The sequence below is a fragment of the Staurois parvus genome, unplaced genomic scaffold (assembly GCF_062004578.1).
Source record: "Staurois parvus isolate SC_StPar_1 unplaced genomic scaffold, SC_StPar_1.0 ptg000530l, whole genome shotgun sequence".
NCBI lineage: Eukaryota > Metazoa > Chordata > Amphibia > Anura > Ranidae > Staurois > Staurois parvus.
The window spans coordinates 2,154,254-2,176,715 of NW_028318326.1; the positions used below are offsets into that span (position 1 = coordinate 2,154,254).

Below are 22,462 nucleotides of genomic sequence, written 5' to 3' on the forward strand. Positions count from 1 at the left end.
GTGTTTTACCAGAAATCTTACTTCTCATCGCCTACAGATCTCACCGTGCACACAAGTCCACCAGAGAGTAAGCTCTTTCCATTTAGTTTAAAGCAGACCGCCATTGTGTCTACATGGAAAATGTTTCCCTGTATCTGGATCCCACCCCCTGATGACTCTACCAATGTAAACCACAGTTCAGTAGGAGTGGTGGGGTATATCTATTAAAATCCCTGATAGACTTTTGTGAGGCTAAAATTAAAGCGGCAATAAACCCAAAACTAAAAATGTAATATATTGCAGCTTCCCAATTATTAGATGTGGTGGCTGTATTAATTTTCTTTTTAGGCTTTTTTCCTTCTTCTTTTACCTGGTGATCTGGCTAGTAACACACCTCCTGTATTAGAGTGCCCACACTCTGGATGGAGGAGCACAAGGTGCTCAGCAGACAGCAGCATTGTCAGTTGGGGGAGGGCTAAATGTACTAGCAGACTGAAATACACTAACACATTTAACTAGAATTCTGGCTCACACTTTATAGTCCGTTACAGTAAGTCGTTTTACATAAATAAAAGCGGATCGTTGTGAGCAACTCTGTCAGTGGTAAATGGTTTGTCTCAACACTGTAAATGGAGATGTAGAAGGGAGCTTTTTGCTGTTGAAAAATAACTAGGCAGACTTGCAGGCCAGATCTCCAGATATAAAAAAAAAAGAAAGCATAAAAAAGAAAAAAGCATTGCAGCCATTACATAAAACAAAAAAAAAAAAAGAAGATTTTAAAAATGAGGTGGCCAAGCGTGACAACTGTCTGATAAATAGGGATTTTGGACTGCGGCTGCTCTAAATCCTGTATCTAGGTAGACATTTGCATCAGTTATACCGAACCACCCAATTTAACACTATGATTAGATGCTGCAGAAAACATTAGCACCATGCCAGCTTCTGTCTGCCAAGCAAAAAACTATGCCAATAGCTCTCTGCATAAAATGTCATTATTGGCAAATTATCACAATAATTGAAAATCTACATTTTGCAGTAATGGTGCATTCAGCTGTCATTACACACGTTAAATATTTAAACTGAAAAGGCCATCTGCCAGTGTTTTGATGGCAGTCTGTAGAGATAGAAGGGTAGTGAATAAAGATCACACTATCAGGCTTATGGAGACAGGCACTACACCGCGTGCCTAACTCACTGAAAGATTTCACTTTTTTGGCAGCTTACTGCAGTCCGAATAATGGAACATATTAGCAAGCTGGTTATGATGGTTTTCTTTGCCTACATCGGCTTCCTTAGATCAGTATCTAAAAATTATTTTGTACAATATTATTTTACTAAAACTAACCACACTCTTCAGTTCCCATAAATTACATCTATCCCAGATTATATCTAACCCCCGTAGACTTTAGAGGTATTTGTCCTACATAAATATGATTATCTTATGTCCAAAGAGCACATACTGAAAGCCTAGTCTGGCAAACAAAGGTATACAAGAAAGAACCAGTGCCACTGCAGATATAGCATTGCTTGAAAATGATGCAGTTACTCACATGAGCAACTAGAAATGTACTGACACTGGAATCAGTGTTTAAAAGGTATACAACTTCAAATGCAAAGGTGTTATGTTAATACTATACAAAAGGGATCTCCAATCTTTCTAAACAAAAAGGGCCAGTTTACTGTCCTTCAGACATTTGGGGGACTGGGCTTTGGCCAATGGAAGTACAAAATGCTCCAGAGTCAATATATATAATGCCTCAGGCTTGGTGGTGGGTGGGAGTAAAAAAAAAATTATATAGCGCCTTTGGTCAGTAGGAGAAAAAATAGTTTCCCATAACTAGTATTGGTGGAAGGAATGGTGCTCCATCATTGGTATTAGTGGGAGGAATTGTACTCCATTGTTGATGTCAGTGGAAGGAATGGTGTCTCATTGTTGGTGTCAGCAGGATGAATAGTGCCTCATATCAATGAGATGAATAGTGCCTCATATCAATGAGATGAATAGTGCCCACCACGGTTACACAAGTTTTCAACTCATTCCCCAACTTTATCTGTGAAATCATATTGAAACTACAAAGTCACATTTTCAACTCACCCTCTGTTTTGCATACCTATACCAAAGACTTTGATCCCCAGTCTCAAAGACTCTCCCAAAGGGTGACATTTTTAGAAAGGAGACAAGCACACCAATGTATGGTCAACTCTAGAAAGGGGGGGGGGTGGCAAGGTGTGCAAAGCTTGGACAAGCTGGGCAGTGCTTTACAAATTCCTTTAATGACATGCTCTTGGATTTACCAATACATTATAATGTTTAAAACATTTAACAAGTTCATAAACTGATCTTTTATGCCACTTTGTCATTACTTGTTTTAAATGTTCAGGTTAACCCAGACGCTTGAGGAGATACTGTATGGGGCACCCTTATTCACCAGGGTCATTCATTGGTGAAGACCGCCCAATGCCAAGAGATTGGTCAACATGACCAGTGTACAGGGTTACTGTTAAAGGGAAGAAGAAAAATAAAAGCAAAAAACATCCAGTGCAGAGACCTCAGAGGGGGTGCACCAAGGTGCAGGGACAGAGCCCAGAATTGAGCTTCAATAAGACAGCCCAGCAGTAGCTTCACGCTTTCACTGCCTTTTCCTAAATTATACCCTATACAGGCCATATGAATGAAAGACAGGGAGAGGGTGACTAATCCTCTGACTCATTTCAGTTTTAAGTATAGCTACAACCCTCTTTACAACATAAAAATGAAGAAAACTTGCAGGCATAAGACCCTAGAGCAGTGGTTGTCAAGTTATGAGCTAAAGTGTGCCTCAGCTGCAGCCCGTGGCATCACCAAAGGGTCGCATATAATTTGGCACCAGGGTTCTAGAGCAACACCTTCTATATTTGGTACATGTGATAAACTATCAAAAACTTTGGCTGCGTTAAATCAACTTAATTAAAAATAAAAAAAACAAATACACTGCTCAAAAAAATTAAAGGAAAACTTTGAAAACACATCAGAGCTCAATGGGGACAAATATGCTGGATATCTATACTGATATGGACTGGGTAATGTGTTAGGAACATAAGGATGCCCCATCGTTTGATGGAAATGAAAATTATCAACCTACAGAGGACTGAATTCAAAGACACCCCAAGTGAAAAAATGATGCAGCAGGCTCATCTATTTTGCTGAAATTTCATTGAAGCAACTCAAAATGATACTCAGTAGTTTGTATGGCCCCCACGTGCTTGTATGCATGCCTGACAATGTTGGGTCCTAATGAAACAACAGATGGTGTCCTGGGGTATTTTCTCCCAGATCTGGACCAGGGCATCACTGAGCTCCTGGACAGTCTGAGGTGCAACTTGGTGGAGTCGGAGGGACCAAAACATGATATCCCAGAGGTGTTGGATTTAGGTCAGGCAGCCCACTGAATAAACAATAAAGGAGCAAGGGTGAACTGTAGCAGAACCTGGCTGTCTCAGAGTGCTGGCCTTCCTCCTCCCAGTCGGACTGCTGCTGTGCAGGGGATTACAGAAGGTTAATAAAATAGATCTGTGAACATCAAATGCATTTAAAAACACATTCAATGATTTTTTAACAAATCCCTGACTGGCCTTATTTCAGCTTAGTGATCATGAGTGGTTTCTTTGCACTGATCTTTGCAATAGAAGCCTTCCCGTAACATGACAATGCTGCATATTAATAGCATGGATATAATAATGGAAGCTAGCAAACCTGTACTTGTCTTCTAAAGCTTTACTGCTGAGTAAACCTCTCCATAGTGAACAGTTTTGCAGTGTAAATTATGTGATCTCAGCACTTCCATTGATCTGTAACCTGCCATGAGGTAAACATTACTCTTAGCTTTTGGCTCAATTTACAGCAAAATTAGATGGAAACACTTCTTATCCTAAAAGTAATATCCAATGCATGTGCAATAAACAGGTTACTAATAAAATCTCTATTAAAAACCTGTGCTATTACACACACACACACACACATATATATATATATTTTATATAGATATATATATATATACATATATATATATATATATATATATATAGAAATGACAGTGTAGCGATCTGTCACAATATAAAAAGGATATTTCACCCAGGATTCTCAATAAGGCAGGTTGAGGGGCTTCAGGGTACTCGTTTGATGCAGAGGAAAGTGGCTTTTCACATTCCTCATTTGTTTGTAAAGTCCATTTTGGGACCTAGAGCCTGGAAATTTCAAAGTGATTTGGGAGGGATGAAATCTCCAATCCTTGGACCAGGTTTTGGGAATGGCCAGGAGACTGATCGGTCAGGTGTGTGTGGCTCACTTCTAGAGTCAGGACCAGGGTTGTGGGCTCCACCCTCCCAAGGAGTCCATGTGGGTGCAAGGGAGCAGCAGCCACAAGTGTGCATGGTAGGACAGGGAAGTCTGAGAGCAGACAGGGCCCAAGCCTGTGGGCTGGAGAAGCAGGAGTGCTGAGAAAGGGTGCTAACCCAGGTGCAGTGGGTTGTATGTGAAGGGTCAAGACGACCGAGGCATGAAGCCTGAGCAGCGGTGCTGCTAAAGAGAGCCAGGAGGCTGAATATTCTTGTTTGTATTGATGGTGGATACCCCTGCGTGGGCAACCTGTTATAAAGAACTTTCTTTTAAATGAAATTAGGCAAAAACAGCACTTAAAAAGAAGAAATAGAGAGGCTGTGTGTTGTTAAAGCTCTACCTTTGGTGCAAGTATATACACACACATATATATATATATATATATATATATATATATATATATATATACATACATACACACATACATATATACATATACACACACTCACTCTATCTACACTCACACTTTATTAGGTACACCTTGCTAGTGGCAAGAAAAAGAAAATATCCCCCACACCAATAAACCACCACCAGCCTTAACCATTGATACAAGGCATGATGGATCCATGCTTTCATGTTATTTACACCAAATTCTGACCCTACCATCTGAATATCACAGCAACCAGTCTTCCCATTCTCCTCTGACATAAACAAGGCATTTTCTTCCACACAACTACCGCTCACTGGATATTTTCTTTTTTTTGGACCATTCTCTGTAAACCCTAGGAGATGGTTGTGCGGGAAAATCCCAGTAGATCAGCAGTTCTTGAAATACTCAAACCAGCCCGTCTGGCACCAACAACCATGCCACATTTAAAGTTACTTAAATCCCCTTTCTTCCCCATTCTGATGCTTGGTTTGAACTTCAGCAAGTTGTCTTCACCACATCTAGATGCCTAAAGGCATTGAGTTGCTGCCACGTGATTGGCTAATTAGCAATTTGTGTTACCATGCAATTGAACAGGTGTACCTAATAAAGTGGCAAGGGATCTTGATAATTGAAGAGACAGAGCACAGGGTCTTTGGTGAGAGAGATGTTGTACAGATGATTAATGTAACGAAGAACTTGATCCCAGAAGGTGGAAACTCGGGCACATTCCCAAAGACGATGAAACAAAGTAGGTTGAGTGTGGTCGCACCAAGGATATGTAGGGCGGGGAATAACAGCTGGATTCGCAGAGAAAGGATAGTACGCTCTATGAATGATTTTGAATTGAGTTTCCCACCATGTTTCGCAGAGGACAAGTGAAGAGATTTTCTGGTATCCCGGACTTTTGTCCGGAGTTTCATCAGTAGACAGTATGGGAGTCCACGGCTTAAAAGGAGTTAAAAGGTATTTTGCACACTGGTGCGAGATAAGAGGAGAGTAAAATTGCCGAGATGGAATAGTTATCCTGACGCAGTAGAATTTCTATAAGGAGTGCTGGAAGGGATGTGGTTTTGGAGAATAGCACGTCCGGAGGAAGGTCACCAGCTGATGGTAGTAAAAGATATGAGATCCCGGTAGGGAGTATTTGGCAGCTAGTACTGAAAAGGGCTGGAAGGTATGTTTGGCATCATCAAAGATAGACATGACTTTAGTAAGTCCACTATGAGGCCAGTGGGTAAATGCTGCATGCTCACTTGCTGGAGGGAACATAGGGTTTCCAAGAATAGGCAGGTGGGAGGATATCCTTAGCGGCAGGCCCAGTAGTTTCTGCATTTCCATGATCCACGGCTGCTTCAGGGATATTGCTGAGGTATTGTTCTCTTCCAGCGACGAAGTGAAGGATAACCTTTCTCCATCTGGCGGCTGGATATGAAGAACAGTGGAGCAGATCGCAGAGAAGGCCTTACGTTGTCGCATAACCTCCAGCGAGTAGTCCATGAACAAGAGCAATTGGTGCTTGTCTACAGATAAGGCATGTGTGTGCTGGAATACGGTGGGCTCTTTCAACCACACAGGGGTATCGCAAGCCTAGGTGCTCTGAAATGGACGTAGCACATATGTTGAGCAGCATGGAGGGAGAATACATCTTTTGTTCAGCCGTGAGTGGTTTTCTAGACCGTCTACCTTATCCTGAAGACCTTTGGACCACGGTGAGTTGGGCTACTGCAGCAGGAACAGCCGATGAGTCATTTTCAACGGAGGCGATCCTATCTTCCATCTGTGTAATGCGCTGAGCCTGTGCATGGCGATCTTTATGTAGCTGTTCTAGCCCTTTAAGAACAGCACTGTCGACCACTGCCGTGAGAGTAGTGCCATGACTGCGTGAGCAATGCCCACTGGTGAGGCAGGGTCTGGATGCTGAGGAGTGGGTGGCTGTGGCTGCTGTCGACTCTGCTGATCCTCTGTGTCAATGTGAATGCTTGCAGCGGTGGCCATCTTGGCTGCAGCGGCCGCTGTGTCCCCCTGTGACAGGCGGGGGACAGAAGAGGAGCGGGCGTGGGACCGCTCCACAAAGTGGTCCATATGTTCCCCCAAAGCCACGGGCAGAAAGGGGTGCGGCCCCCAAATTGCAGCAGGCGTGGGACCGCAGTGGTGGAGGGCAGCGGGAGCAGGGACGTCTCACCTCTGCTCCATACGGTGCTGGAACCGAAAGTATAGTTGCGGTTTAAGCCCAACATTAAAGTGAACCTGTGGCCAGGCTATGGACATTCAAACATTTACATATACTTAGCAAGCAATAAGTTATCTAGCTGTAGGTACTTTTACAAAATTTACCCTTAAAGTGTCTCTCTTCTTTTGAGGCTAATTTGAGAGAACACCTACTTTATATTTATTATCTCTTCCCATTTACATAGCATAACTTAAAAATAAATACATTGTTGCTAACCTTTTTACTCACCTTTTCATTGCTAAAAATCCTACCTAGCTTTACACTTCAATATGATATTAACCACAAGGCTGTGGCATTAGGTTAACCATAATTAGCCCTTTCTATACTGTGCTAACAGATATTTTATCAGTTGTAAAATTGTATCTGAACACCATCTGTAACAAATGGTTCAGAATCTCAAAGCTTGGGTGGTACATTGTATGTTAGCACACCCCTCAGTTTGTCCTTCTAATTGCACTTGGAAATTGTGCATAATAGCTTGCAATCCTATGTATAAACCTGATTCAAAGAAAAAACTAGGAAGAAATTATATATATATATATATATATATATATATATATATATATATATATATATATATATATATATATATATATATATATATATATTTTAAAATGTAGGTATGCTGTAGAAAAGGGAACACATAACGAACATATAGTGTAGATTTCCCAACGTTACATGCAAAAGTGGCAATTCAAATGAAGTCACCGAAGTTTGCTCTCTCAACAGCCTAGCTTATTGTGTGTTTGCAGCAGAGATTAGTAGGCTGCGAAGTGACAGTTGGTAAGGGGAGCAGGGGGAGCGGAGCTGATGAAAGCTACTCCAGTGCTTCTGCTGTAAATTTTGAGCATGCATTGCTGCACAATGATGGCACCCACAGAGGTCAGTGAGGGCTTGCTGTAAAAACTACTGCCAGTTAAAAATATGTCAATGGTAAATGACAACAGCTTGGTCACAAATTCACATTAAAGCTAACAGGGCATGCAAATGCACAAAATTGGATAGACTACGAAAAGGTAGGCTGTATTCCCAGTTCTAAGTTTGTGTGGCTTAAAGTTTGTAAAGAAATTGTACAGAGTTGCTATTCACTCATACCTGAATCGGATATGCAGTTGGAAGTTTTTTTCTTTATCCAGTTAATTTTTCTAACTTTACTTATTGCATATAACTGATCAGTAAGAAACAGCCAGCCATTCACTGTATCACATGCAATAGCTACCACAAAAACCTAAAAATAGCTACCCCAAAAAAATAAAAATACCATTCGGATTGTGAAATGGAGAGCAAATATAATGGCCCAATCACAGTTTATAAATTGCCTGGTAGGCAATGGATTTCAGAATGCAATTTTCTGATTGAATTACTGAGCTCAAAATGTACCCTTTATAGCAATTCATTTTTTATCATCCTATTTCTATCAGCTGCTAATGCTAAGACCGCACACCCCTTAAACAGAAGAGAGCGTTCTATCAGGACAGCATTTAGCCGTGTTTACCACAGCTAGCACTGAAACTACTGTTCAGGACATACATGTCAGCTTTAATTTCTCATTGAGCAATTTACTTTTACATTCTCCCCCTTTCTGTCCCACTCTATGTCCACGAGGCCCTGACCAAATGATTCAAGCAGTTATTTTTTTCTTGGGTCAAGAAGTACATTATTACACCAATCTGCAGATATTCCTGTTGAAGCCACTTTCCCTATAAAACCTTGTTTTTTTTTAAATCTTTATTTCAAGCACATCACATCCATGTTAGAGTCAGAATAAAACAGCAAAACAAAAAAGTGTAACTGTGTGCGCAGATTTATATCCAAAAAATCAGGCATGTGATTAATGTTCACATCTAGACAAATCTAGCATGATTAGTTACCAATAATTTAGTCTTGCCCACATAGAATGAGAAATCTCAGGTTATGGGAACCTTACTTCAATGCCAGAGCCATGTCTGCACACATTTTATACCTAAGATAGGTTAATACCCCAAAACAGTATATATTTTATGAAATCAAAGGCCCTGGAGAACAAAATGGTGAAAGTTCTTTTTTTTTTTTTATTTCATGTTGAATCATATCGCTTAACAAGTGCAATCTTTCATTAAAAAATACAGGAACATTAATTTTAGTGAAAAACAAAAACCACAATGCAATATACTACCCAATTTGTGGTAAAATATAAAAGATGAGGTTATGCCAGGTAAATAGATATCTGACATATCAAGCCTAAAAATTGTGCTTGCCTATGAATTGACTACAAAAACTTTGACATCCACAATCTTCCATAGATGACACTCATATTTAATCAGTTTAGTTAACCATGAATGATGGCTCTAGAATTATTGCTCTCATTCCGGAGTGCCTGGCGATAGCAACATGTTGTGCAATCTGCGCTTTTGTACATAGGTGCCCCAGAAGTGTTTGTTTTAAAGTACATGTTATGAACATGTACCATACCTGGGAAGCTGAAAATTATTCTCAGGGGGAAGGGGGGGTTGAGATAGAATAGGACAGGACATATGGAGGGCGGGTCGCATGAGTGGGGAGGTTCTTCACTTCCAGGGGTCTGTGGAAGCTTTATTTGCACCTGTACAGCCACAAGATCACTTCCATCCTGAAAGCCAAAAATTGGCTTATGAAAATTATATGCATTCCTAGCAGCTCTAGTGGCAGAAAGTGTGCATCAAAATAAGAGAAGGAAAATAGTGCTGCGCTAAACAAGGCTATTAACCTATACATAAAAAACATGAATAAATAATTATATAAATCCAACTCAAACTGTGAGAGTGGTAACCATATAGAAAGAACAAAAAATATGGTTTAGTGTATTACCACCTGAAAATAGAAAATGTGGTACAACCCAATTAAATGTGAATTGGGATCCAAATAGCCCCCTACCATGGGGTATGAACCACTAAAAAGTGATCAACAATAAATACACAAAATAGTAATGACAAATATTATAAGTACATAATATATAACTTATACTGTGAAATTAAATGCCAAGTTACAGTCCATAATGAAGTGAATAACAAAGTGTAATTTCGTGAATCTTCTCCTTTAATATATACTAGTGATATCCACCACCACCAGGCATGCACGCTCACTTCCAGCAAATGACCCAAATCACATTATGCCAAAATTAATCAATATTCCAAATCCATCTCTCCTCTTTATATTCTGGTCACAGAAGGCTCCACATCAACAGAACCATGGAAGAAACATAAGGGTAAATAATAGAAAAAGGGCCCCTCATAGTGCAATAAGGTTAATTTATTTAAAATAACTTCTTAAAAAAACAAGGATGCACTCACAAAAGGTAAGGGGTGAATCGCCATCAAAACAGCATGGAAATATTGTAAACAAAGATGGCGGCAAATGTCGCCGTACCAGAATTTACATTACTATCCATGGTGCTTGGAAGGAAGTGTGCATGAAACCCCCCCACAGCTGCTGACGTAGGACTTACGTTGGTGGCAAAAAAAAAAAGGGGTTATAGGTATGCTTTGGTTCCACAAACTAAGTGGAGTTTTTTTTACTTTAACCGCCTCCCGCCCACCATATAAGGAAATGACGGGCAGACGCGGGTTCTCTCGTTCTGGGAGGACATCATATGACGTCCTCCCACTCTGTGTATGCGCGTCCCCGGGGGTCACAGCGGATCACTGATCAGAGTAAAGAGCCGATGACGTCGGCTCTCATGTGATCAGCTGTGTTCAATCACAGCTGATCGCATGTAAACAGGGAAATGCCGGTTTTTGGCAATCCTCTTCTCACACTGACAGCGTGTGAGGAGAGCAGAGCTGGTAATTGGCATTCCTCAGAGGGGAATGTATACTGATCATCAGGGTACTGATGATCAGTGTCGCCCCATCAGTGCCACCTGGCAGTGCCCATCAATGCCACATATCATTGCCCATCAGAGTTGCCTTTCAGTGCCAACTATCAGTGCCAGTCAGTATTGCCAAGAAGTGCTCAGTGCCACCTAACAGTGCCCATCAGTGCCACCTAACAGTGCCATATATGAGTGCTGCCTTTCAGTGCCCATCAGTGATGTCTGTCAATGCCCATCAGTGCTGCCTACCAGTGCCTCCCCATCAGTGCCACCTATAAGTGCCCATCAGTGCAGCCTATCAGTGCCCATCACTGCAGCCTTACTAGCACACATCAGTGAAGGAGAAAAAATTACTTTACAAAATTTTGTAACAGAATCTAAGAAGAAACTTTTTTTTCTTTTAAATTGCAGTCTTTTTTTAGTTTTTTAGCAAAAAATGAAAAACCCAGTGGTGAGTAAATACCACCAAAGAAAGCTGTATATGTCTAAACAAAATGATAAAAATTTCATTTGGGTACAGTGTTGCATGATGGCGCAATTGTCATTCAAAGTGCGACAGCGCTGAAAGCTGAAAATTGGCCTGAGCAGGAAGGGTGTAAAAGTGCCCGGCAGACAAGTGGTTAACACAGCTGTAGTGTTTGAAGACAAAATTCACAGATTCTTTTACTTTCTTGAATTGCTCTTTATTAATCACAGTAATGACAAGTGTGACAGCTGTTCTGGATAGCTGCTATAAAGTAATAACTTTTAAAATTAATTAGTTCAATTTTCTAAGTTTATATACCCCTGGCAGAATTTGTAAAATGTTAGCCATTTTTTTTTTAAAGGCACCATCTCCACAAAACAGCCCGCTTACAATATGCCAAAGAGCACCTAGAGAAGCCTCACAACTTCTGGGATAAAATAATTTGAAGTGATGAGATCAAAATTGATGCTTGCGGGGGAGCCAACAAGGAATATGTAAAGAAGCATGCTACTCCTACTGTGAAGCATGGAGGTGGATTTCGGCTATTCTGGGGGTGTGCGAGGTACAGTGGCACATGGAATTTCATCAAAATTAATGGCAAGATGAATGCAGTATATTAGCAGAAAATTTTGCATTCATCAGCTTTGAAACTGCTTGGGGCATACTTGAAACTTCTAACATGGCAAATGATTGAAAACAAAAAGACCATGTCAACCCTTCAGTGACTGCAGTAGTAAATACTGAATGTTTTGGTGTGGGCATCCTGACCTTAACATCGCTGAGCCACTTTAGCATAAACTGCATGTCTGAGATCTTTTAGACACCCCAACAATATACAGTGAAGGAAATAAGTATTTGATCCCCTGCTGAGTTTGAATGTTTGCCCCCTCACAAAGAAATGATCACTCTAAAAATCGAATGGTAGGTGTATTGTAACACAGAGACAGAATAGAAACAAAATATTCAAAAGAAATGCATGTCTAACAAATTATGCACTGATTTGCATGTTCATGAGGGAAATAAGTATTTGATCCCCTATCAAAACTGAGATTAGAAGCAGTCTCTTAAAGGGAGTGCTGCTAATCTAATTTTGTTACCTGTATAAAAGACACCTGTCCACGGGAGTAATCAAACAATCAGATTCCAAACTCTCCACCATGGCAAAGACCAAAGAGCTGTCCAAGGATGTCAGGGACAAGATTGTAGACCTACACAAGGCTGGACTGGGCTACCAAACTATAGCCAAGCAGCTTGGTGAGAAGGTTACAACAGTTAATGCAATCATTCGCAAATGGAAGAAACACAAAACAACTGTCAGTCTCCCTAGGTCTGGTGTACCATGCAAGATCTCACCTCATGGAGTGTCAATGATCATGAGAACAGTGAGGATCTTGTCAATGATCTCCAGGCAGCTGGGACCACAGTCACCAAGAAAATAATTGGTGACACACGCCAACAAGGAATGAAATCCCACAGTGCCCGCAAGGTCCCTCTGCTCAAGAAAGCACATGTCTGAAGTTTGCCACTGAACATCTGAATGATGCAGAGGAGGACTGGTTGAAAGTGTTGTGGTCAGATGAGACCAAAATCGAGCTCTTTGGCATTAACTCAACTCGCAATGTTTGGAGGAGGAGGAATGCTGCCTATGACCCCAAGAACACCATCTCAACTGTCAGATATGGTGGTAGAAACATTCTGCTTTGGGGGTGTTTTTCTGCTAAGGGGACAGGACAACTGCACCGCATCAAAGGGACGATGGACGGGGCAAAGTACCTTCAAATCTTGGGTGAGAACCTTCGTCCCTCAGCCAGGGCATTGAAAATGGGTCATGGATGGGTGTTCCAGCATGACAATGACCAAAAACACATGGCCAAGGCAACAAAGGAGTGGCTCAAGAAGAAGCACATTAAGGTCCTGGAGTGGCCTAGCCAGTCTCCACACATTAACCCGAATGAAAATCTGTGTAGGGAGCTGAAAGCTTGAGAATCCAAATGTCAGCCACCAAACCTTAATGACTTGGAGAGGATCTGCCCAGAGGAGTGGGCCAAAATCCCTCCTGAGATGTGTGCAAACCTGGTGGTCAACTACAGGAAACGTATGACCTCTGTGATTACCAACAAGGGATTTGCCACCAAGTACTAAGTCATGTTTTTTGAAGGGGATCAAATACTTATTTCCCTAATGAACATGCAAATTTATTTATTTATTTATTTCAGGTACTTCTATTGCGCCGTCAATTTACGCAGTGCTTTACACGTATACAGTGGGGATCGAAAGTTTGGGCACCCCAGCTAAAAATTTGTATTAATGTGCATAAAGAAGCCAAGGAAAGATGGAAAGATCTCCAAAAGGCATCAAATTACAGATTAGACATTCTTATAATATGTCAACAAAAGTTAGATTTTATTTCCATCATTTACACTTTCAAAATAACAGAAAACAAAAAAATGGCGTCTGCAAAAATTTGGGCACCCTGCAGAATTTATAGCATGCACTGCCCCCTTTGCCAAGCTGAGACATGCCAGTGTCATGGATTGTTCTCAATCATCGTCTGGGAAGACCAGGTGATGTCAATCTCAAAGGTTTTAAATGCCCAGACTCATCTGACCTTGCCACAACACTCAGCACCATGGGTTCTTCTAAGCAGTTGTCTAGAAACCTGAAACTGAAAATAGTTGACGCTCACAAAGCTGGAGAAGGCTATAAGAAGATAGCAAAGTGTTTTCAGATGTCAATATCCTCTGTTCGGAATGTAATTAAGAAATGGCAGTCATCAGGAACAGTAGAAGTTAAAGCAAGATCTGGAAGACCAAGAAAAATATCAGACAGAACAGCTCGCAGGATTGTGAGAAAAACAATTCAAAACCCACGTTTGACTGCACGATCCCTCCCGAAAGATCTGGCAGACACTGGAGTTGTGGTACACTATTCCACTATAAAGAGATACTTGTACAAATATGGTCTTCATGGAACAGTCATCAGAAGAAAACCTCTTCTACGTCCTCACCACAAAAATCATCGTTTGAACTTTGCAAATGAACATATAGACAAGCCTGATGCATTTTGGAAACAAGTTCTGTGGACCGATGCGGTTAAAATTGAACTTTTTGGCCGGAATGAGCAAAGGTACGTTTGGAGAAGAAGGGGCACAGAATTTAATGAAAAGAACCTCTGTCCAACTGTTAAGCATGGGGTTGGATCAATCATGCTTTGGGGTTGTGTTGCAGCCAGTGGCACAGGGAACATCTCATGAGTAGAAGGAAAAATGGATTCAATAAAATTTCAGCACATTTTGGATGGTAACTTGATGCCATCTGTGAAAAAGCTGACGTTAAAGAGAGGATGGCTTCTACAAATGGATAATGATCCTAAACACACCTCAAAATCCATGGGGGATTACATCAAGAGGCGAAACTGAAGGTTTTGCCATGGCCTTCACAATCTCCTGACCTCAACATAATTGAAAATCTATGGATAGACCTTAAAAGAGCAGTGTGTGACAGACAGCCCAGAAATCTCAAAGAACTGGAAGACTTTTGTAAGGAAGAATGGGCAAAGATACCTCAAACAAGAATTGAAAGACTCTTGGCTGGCTACAAAAAGCGTTTACAAGCTGTGATACTTGCCAAAGGGGGCAGTACAAGATATTAACTCTGCAGGGTGCCCAAACTTTTGCAGACGCCATTTTTTTGTTTTCTGTTATTTTGAAAGTGTAAATGATGGAAATAAAATCTAACTTTTGTTGACATATTATAAGAATGTCTAATCTGTAATTTGATGCCTTTTGGAGATTTTTCCATCTTTCCTTGACTTCTTTATGCACATTAATACAAATTTTTAGCTGGGGTGCCCAAACTTTCGATCCCCACTGTATATTGTACATTCACATCAGTTCCTAACCCTCAAGGGGTGTACAATCTAAGGTCCCTAACTTACACATATTAGGGCAATTTAGACAGGATCCAAGTAACCTACCAGCATGTCTTTGGAGTGTAGGAGGAAACCGGAGTACCCGGAGGAAACCCACGCAGGCACAGGGAGAACATGCAAACTCCAGGCAGGTGGTGCCGTGGCTAGGATTCAAACCAACGACCCTAGTACTGCCAGGCGGAGGTGCTAACCATTTAGCCACTGTGCTGCCCATCCGTGCATAATTTATTAGACATGCATTTCTTTTGATTTTTTGTTGCTATTCTGTCTGTGTTACAATACACCTACCATTCGATTTTTAGACTGATCATTTCTTTGTGAGTGGGCAAACATTCAAAATCAGCAGGGGATCAAATACTTATTTCCTTCACTGTACACAGCCTGGATATTTTTTCCCCCAAGACTGAGAGCAGCTTTACCATGATAAAATAAAGGGTCTCATTCCCATCAATTACAAAAGATGCAAACGGTCATTGATCCTAAATAATAGTAAAAAATAAGGGTATGCAAACCTTTGAACATAACCATTTTATTATTTTCCTTTGTTGCAATGTTTTGTTTAATGATTGCTCTACTTTAATTTGAATTATATTTAAAATAAAAAGGCATGTGCTTGGTCTGATCACTTGTGTTCTTAAAACTTTCATTGGGTCACTTACTTTTCCTTGTTTTTTTCCCTGTGACATCACAGAGCTGCTCCAGACAATGTTGGGATCCACGCAGACGCTTTACAGGCAGCTGGCTCAGCCTCTCAGTACATCGCTGAGAGCCTGAGCCAGCCACTCCCACCCCCTTCCCTGCCGGCACTCCAAGGAGTCACACGACTTCCTCGGGGCCCCTGAGGGAGTCACACGACTTCCTCGGGGCCCCTGAGGGAGTCATGCGATTTACGACATTACATGTAGTGTGGAGCTGGATGACATTATTACATTAACGAGGAAGTGACTGGATACACAAGCCAGAGCAGAGCCTATCACAAGCAGGACCAAGAGGATATGATTTATAAGCGAATTTTATCTTTGCACTTATAAATGTGAGTATTTTGTTTCTTTTTTATATTAATAAGATTTTACAAGGAAATTACCATAAAGGCCACTCATATATATATATATATATATATATATATATATATATATATAAAGAATTAAGGCAGTTCTGAAGGCAAAAGGGGGTCCAACCCAGTAATAGCAAGGTGCACCTAATAAAGTGAAGATTACATAGGATATGCACATTGTGTTTAAGGAAAATTTCCAGCATGATGGACAATATTTGAAACTATGTTATTTATATTTCACAGTTTTTTTTAGATGTGTATATCTTAACACTGTTACACAGGTGGAATCATTAGCTTTTATACAGTATTTTTTTGCACCGTATATGTTATCATGCGTTTACTTTAGGACTTACAACATTAGCAAATTTGGTGGATAGTGGCATCACTACACTTATTTAATATTGCATTGATTTGTAGTGTCGGTACACATGATAGTTTCAGCTGGCTACACTAATATCCATGCAAAGGGTATAGGTACTGTGGGAATATTACACATATTCCCTACTGTTAATATGGTACAAAGAGATACAGTTGATAAGTAAGCATGGGATCCAACATCAATAGAAGGTTAATTGGATCCTGTCTAAATTGGTCCTAGTATGTGTATGTATGAATGTGAGCTAGGGACCTTAGATTGTATGCACCTTGAGGATCGGGGACTCATGTGAATGTACAATATATATGTGTAAAGCTCTACGTAAATTGACGGCGCTATACAAGTACCTGTATTAGTAATAATAATAATAATATCACCTTTGGGTAGAGTTGATCTAAATTATTAGGCCGTATATTGATGACTCAAGGAAACACCAATGAGTAACAAAAAAAAAAAAAGAAAGAAATGCTTCAAATAATTTACTTGTAAAGATTAGCAAGTGAACCTAGCCAGAAGAGGATAGTTTCATACTTCTTACCTGTCTACTGTCCCTCTGAGAGGAGGAAGATGACGAGGCACTTTTGTGCGTTGGAGTTGCTATTTTGTGAGCTGGCGATATGCCTTTCTCTTCAGAACTCATCTTCACACTAAGATCCTGACTGTACTAAGGTGCCAGCAAGATCATATCAAATGCTCCTCTGGATCATGCAGGATACAAACTAGCAAGAATAAGAAAACTGTTCATGGTGTGTTAATCCATCCTCAACATCTGATACCTGAAAAACAAAATTAGGAACATATTAGATCTTGCAAAATCGAAATCTTCTTCTACAATTATGCTAATTGTACTACAGAATATTTGTAAGATGTAAACTAGTTTAGAGGCACTCAAGGAACTTTCAGAGGAAGATCAAAAATAGCAAACACTGCTGTTTTTGATCTTCCTTCTCTGCAAGACCCGTGAGTGACTCTAAACCAGATTTGGATTTATATGGATTTATTTGTGGGTGAGCACTTGGGCATTTATTTTAAACATAAGAGCGCCATGGATACCCTTGGAAATTAATATTTGCAAGATAGTAGAAGAATTGGTATGATCATTCACAAATTGCGTATTTGCTAGTTTAAAACCCTTTCATCTCAGTCTATTTATTTTTATAGGGTATAATTTCTTACAGCCACATACTGAATGAATTGTGGTCTATGGCCAGCTGTATTTTTACCGTGTATCCCACCAATATCTAACTGCAACTTTCTTCACAGACTCCCACAGTGCTACACAACAGTACTTCTACCAATGCATGCCAATGAGTTGACCAACCTATTCACTGCCTGTGTGATGGATATGTTATCTCAACAGTTGTTAAAGAAGAGCTCTTTCTACTGACTAGTTTATAGAATACAAATAAAATACAAAAAATTAAAGGCTAATTCCAAGTTTAATTTGGAAAATTCCTTGAAGCAGAACTACACTGCATCTGAGCAGCACAAACCAAAAATGCTAACTGGCCATCTTGAGTAAGGGCAGATAATTCATGTAGCATTGACTTCCTGGAATCAATCTTCCCTTAGCTCAGGCATGTACGCAGGAGGATGTGTTTAGCAGTGAAAACCCCTCCTCCCTGCCAATCCTTGTGAAGACTCCTGGGATGTATGATATTTGCCTAGGCCAGGAAACCAGGAAGTTACTGAAGAAATGTAAACAAAAAGTTTAAAACAAATAAATATGGTATACTTTTCTATCTACTTACTAATGCTAGCAGCATAAGGATTAAAAACAGTCAATGTTGATTGAGAGAGTACAATTTAAAAAGTTTGTTTATGCCAAGTTGGTTTAAATGAACCATTTACTGCAGTAACAGGTGTGCTTGCCAGGGCATGCTGTATTAACCGTATGTAATCTTAGCTATGCACAGTATAGAGTTGTGTTCTGGTGATACTTAAACATCCCATTCCCAGAACAAGAGAGTTGGGCTGAGCACCCCTCAGCCATTTATGGGAAGCTTTGTATTCTTTGAATGAATACAAAGCTTCCTCTGATTGGCTGAGATGGAGAGGCGGGAGGATCACATCACGGTCTCTGCATTGGCCAATCAGAGGAAGCATTATTCATAGATACCCGTGAATGATTGAGCAACGCTCAAGTCTATTTTGTTCTGGGTGAGATGGGAAGTTCAAGCCCCAATGCCAGAACACAGTGATGTATACTGTATGTAACAGGCTACATAGAGTTAATAAAGCGTATCCAGCTTGGCCCAAACAAAATATTTAAAGGGACATTAAACATGCAGCTAGCCCTTAAATATAGAAGGACAAGCTTGTAAAATTCAAGTCAAGGCTATATCAAAAATTACAGTAAGGGAGATAGACACTGCAAGGACAACTTAAAATACAAGCTCACTGAAAAGACACAATACCTAACAATTAGGCAATCTACTGGGACATGGAGAAGAATTAGACACCAAACAGGGAGGGGGAAGGATAGGCAATGTGTTTGCAGAAAGGAGTATGATTTTTAGTAGAGACTAAAAAGGGACAGGAATGGGTTGAGAGAAGGTAAATGGAAGTAGATTTGAGGAAGGGAGGGGCATGGTAAAACAAATTGTTTTATATAATCAAATAGCAAGGACTGCTCACATCTTGCTATTGTGTAGGCATATTTTTGGTTGCTATCCTTTAACCAGTTGAGCACACTGGACATGCTACACATGCCCAATAAGTACACAGGATGTGTGTGTAGCACATCCAGTCCTTCTGCCCCTCTGCCTTGCCCCTCCCCCCTACAACTGCTGGCAAATCTCGACTCTGAAAATAAAGTCGGGAGTTACTGTGTATGAATAGCAGCTTTATCACCTGAAGCTGTCAAAAAAGTCAACAGTTCAGACTAAAGAGATACAAAGTAACAATGTTACTTTTGTATTTACTCTGTTTCATGCATCTGTAGACCAAAGAGATGAACTTTGATCTGCAGATGATATCAATGAAAGAAACCTTAAAAAAAAAAAAAAAAAAAACGAAATAAAAAATATTTTATAAAACCTGTATATTTAACCCCTTATTAACCCTTAGTTTAAATTAATCAGCCCTAATTAACTACTTCCTTTCCTTCTCCCTTCAACTATTTTCCTTTATTTCCTTTTGTTAACCATTAAAATTTAAACCTTTTTGTTTTCTCTTTTCTTCTTTTTAGAGTCACATTTTAAAAAGAGCAAAAAATGAAAAATCTTTATTTTATTGGTAAATACAGTAACTGCAATGCTTTTTACCAGAATACTAATTTTAGTGACATTTTATATAGAGGATATACAGGATAAGTATACTTTTATTCTGCAGTAACAATTTTTCATTTTTAAAATGACCACTGGTCAAAAAAAGAAAAAAATTTTTTTTTTCTTGTTTATTGTTGAATAAAAATAAAATTTTTGAAAGAGGGTATCATAAAAGGAAAGCTGTGTTTGTCCTTAAATACATACATTATTGTTTTTACCGTAATGCATTAATTGTCTTAAAACAACATTATTGCTAAATAAACAGGTCCAAAGCAACTAGATATAAAACTTCTCTAGTCCACAGGGGATGTACAGGTGTGAGAGGGGAAGTGGTTAAAGAACACTAGCAAGTACCAGTACAGCATTCTGGAAACCATAAGGCCTTGCTTCAGTCTTGCCTATTTATACTATCAATCATTTGTGAAAGTTGGTCTCCTGAAAACTAGGATAAACAAATATCAAAGTCTGTCTTCAATTACAGAAACATCTCCAGATAGTCATATTTAGTCATGAGATTAAAACAATATATATATTTTTGCAGTAAGTTTACTTGGGAAAACTCCATGTAGCAGGGCCAACTGGATGAAACGATTTATTGCAATGGCAGTTGTGGTTTGAAAGTAGCACAAAGGTCATTGTGATGAGAAGCCATAGCTGACAAAAGGCACAAGTGTAGCTTCTTCCAAACTAGAGTTGAGGGGCGCTTGTCTGCACCTCAACAAAAGGGACCCTATATGGTCTGAAACATTGATGAATTGTATAAAGACCTATCCATATGAAAGACTCTGGTCATGTGCTCCCGGGAAACTTTTTGAGAACTTTGAAAACAGTTTTGTTGCTATGAGTACTTACTGGTAAGTTGTCTCACGTTCAGTAGGTAGTTGTTACCATACAATGGTAAGAGTTAAAAACATGACCTAAAAGCTCACATGGATTACCTACATGAATTATGCTTGACAAAAAAAAAAATGTTTTCAACAGTTCTGACCACAATATAAAATCTACACAAACATCACCAAAATCCAGTTTTTGGAAGTGCATTAACAGTATATACTGGCATAAATATTCAGTGTAAGTGTTCATTTCCAATAAGCATATGTTATTATATTATTTTAATAATTAAATGATTCTATGACGAGCTTGAAAGAAAAATCGCTTTTGGAATTTGTAAGCAATCATTACAACAAACTGAGATATTACTATTCACCTCATTCAAGATCAAAATTAGACCTTCCTTAATTAAAAAAGATGCTATAAAATGTGCTTTCATGATTGCTTTGATACTTGGGTGGTGTTTATTACAAAACGTTTATAAAGATTGGTTAGTGTGAATAAGCTTCTTATAAAAAGGGCCACCAAAAAGTAATCGCTGTAATTTAAAAAAAATAATAATAATTGAGATCCCATAGGAACGATTATTATACCTCTGCTCATCCTCAAGATCAGTTGTCTTCCCTTTACTAACTGCTGCTTTATTTGTACATTTGTTGGACTATAAGCTCCATGCACACGGGGTGTTTTGAGAACGCCGGTAACGTTAGCGGTGTAAAGTCACATTAAAAAAGTGCGTTTTTCAGCTTTGTTTAGCACTTTTGCATTAGCGGAGATTTTCTGTGCTTGAGATTTTTAGCGTTTTTTATATATATAAAAAAAAAAATTGGGGTGGAGCAAAAAAAAGTCCACGAATGTTGGTATGCACCATTTTACTGCATTTTACAGCGTTAGATCGTTTTTACAGCTAAAAAACTCCTCTACAAACCCACTAGTCCTGGGTTTTTTTCCAGCCAAAAAACGTTGATTACAGTCTATGTCTGCATGGACACATAGGATAACATGCTGGGGGGTTTACTAGCTGTAGAAAAAAAAACGTCAAAAGCCAAAAACAGCCGCTGTAAAAACGTCCAGTGTGTATGAGGACTTAAAGCAAGAACAGAGCTTGTATAGATGGGGAAGTTCAGTTTTCTTCAGGTGTCTTTTATTGGTAGTTGAGAAGTAGTTGACCTCATTCTGACAAAATTTATTTCTGTCAAAGCTGTGTTGACATGTCTGAAAAGAAAAGCAACTATGATGTAAACAAGAGACTGTATACAAAGCCCTAAGGGCTCTTTCATATGGGCCATAGTGTAAAAAATATTGCAATCTAAGAAAAAATGCTAGACCTTAGAAAATACCCTGCACTTGCTTCCTTCAACAGGCTGCAATGCGTTTTGAAAATGTCCTCCATGCTGCCATTTTAGAAGCTGCCCTGTGCTGCCAATTCCAGTCAATTTAATGGAACCCTACCAGTAGTAAAAACATGGCAACAAGAGTTATCACAACACACACTGCTGTATGCATCAAGATACCCAAGCCCTAAAGCTGAATTGCAATAGAATGGTTTTGGTGAACACATTAGCCAAGGAAGGCAGGTCAATTTGACTAGTCTGAAAAGTAGACAGTATGAACATCCATCAATACATTGAGGAACTAGAGATCATAGTTCACCATTCAAAGTGAAAACACCCCTTAAGTAAAATTTTCAGGCTGATTTTTACAGACCTTTTCTTTAGCAATAGCAAGTACATGTTCATTTTGAGAACAAAAA

At 39.6% G+C, this 22,462-nt stretch overlaps 1 protein-coding gene across 5 annotated transcripts in view; it reads right to left on the reverse strand.

Moving 5' to 3' along the window:
• Nucleotides 1-22,462, reverse strand: part of OSBPL6 (oxysterol binding protein like 6) — a 315,980-nt gene that overhangs the window by 149,261 nt on the left and 144,257 nt on the right. For all 5 annotated transcript variants that reach the window (XM_089690437.1, XM_089690436.1, XM_089690434.1 and 2 more), the window contains exon 3: nucleotides 17,148-17,385. In XM_089690437.1, the coding sequence (XP_089546563.1) occupies nucleotides 17,148-17,249 (102 nt within the window). In that variant the 5' untranslated portion in view covers nucleotides 17,250-17,385. The remainder of the gene's footprint in view (nucleotides 1-17,147; nucleotides 17,386-22,462) is intronic.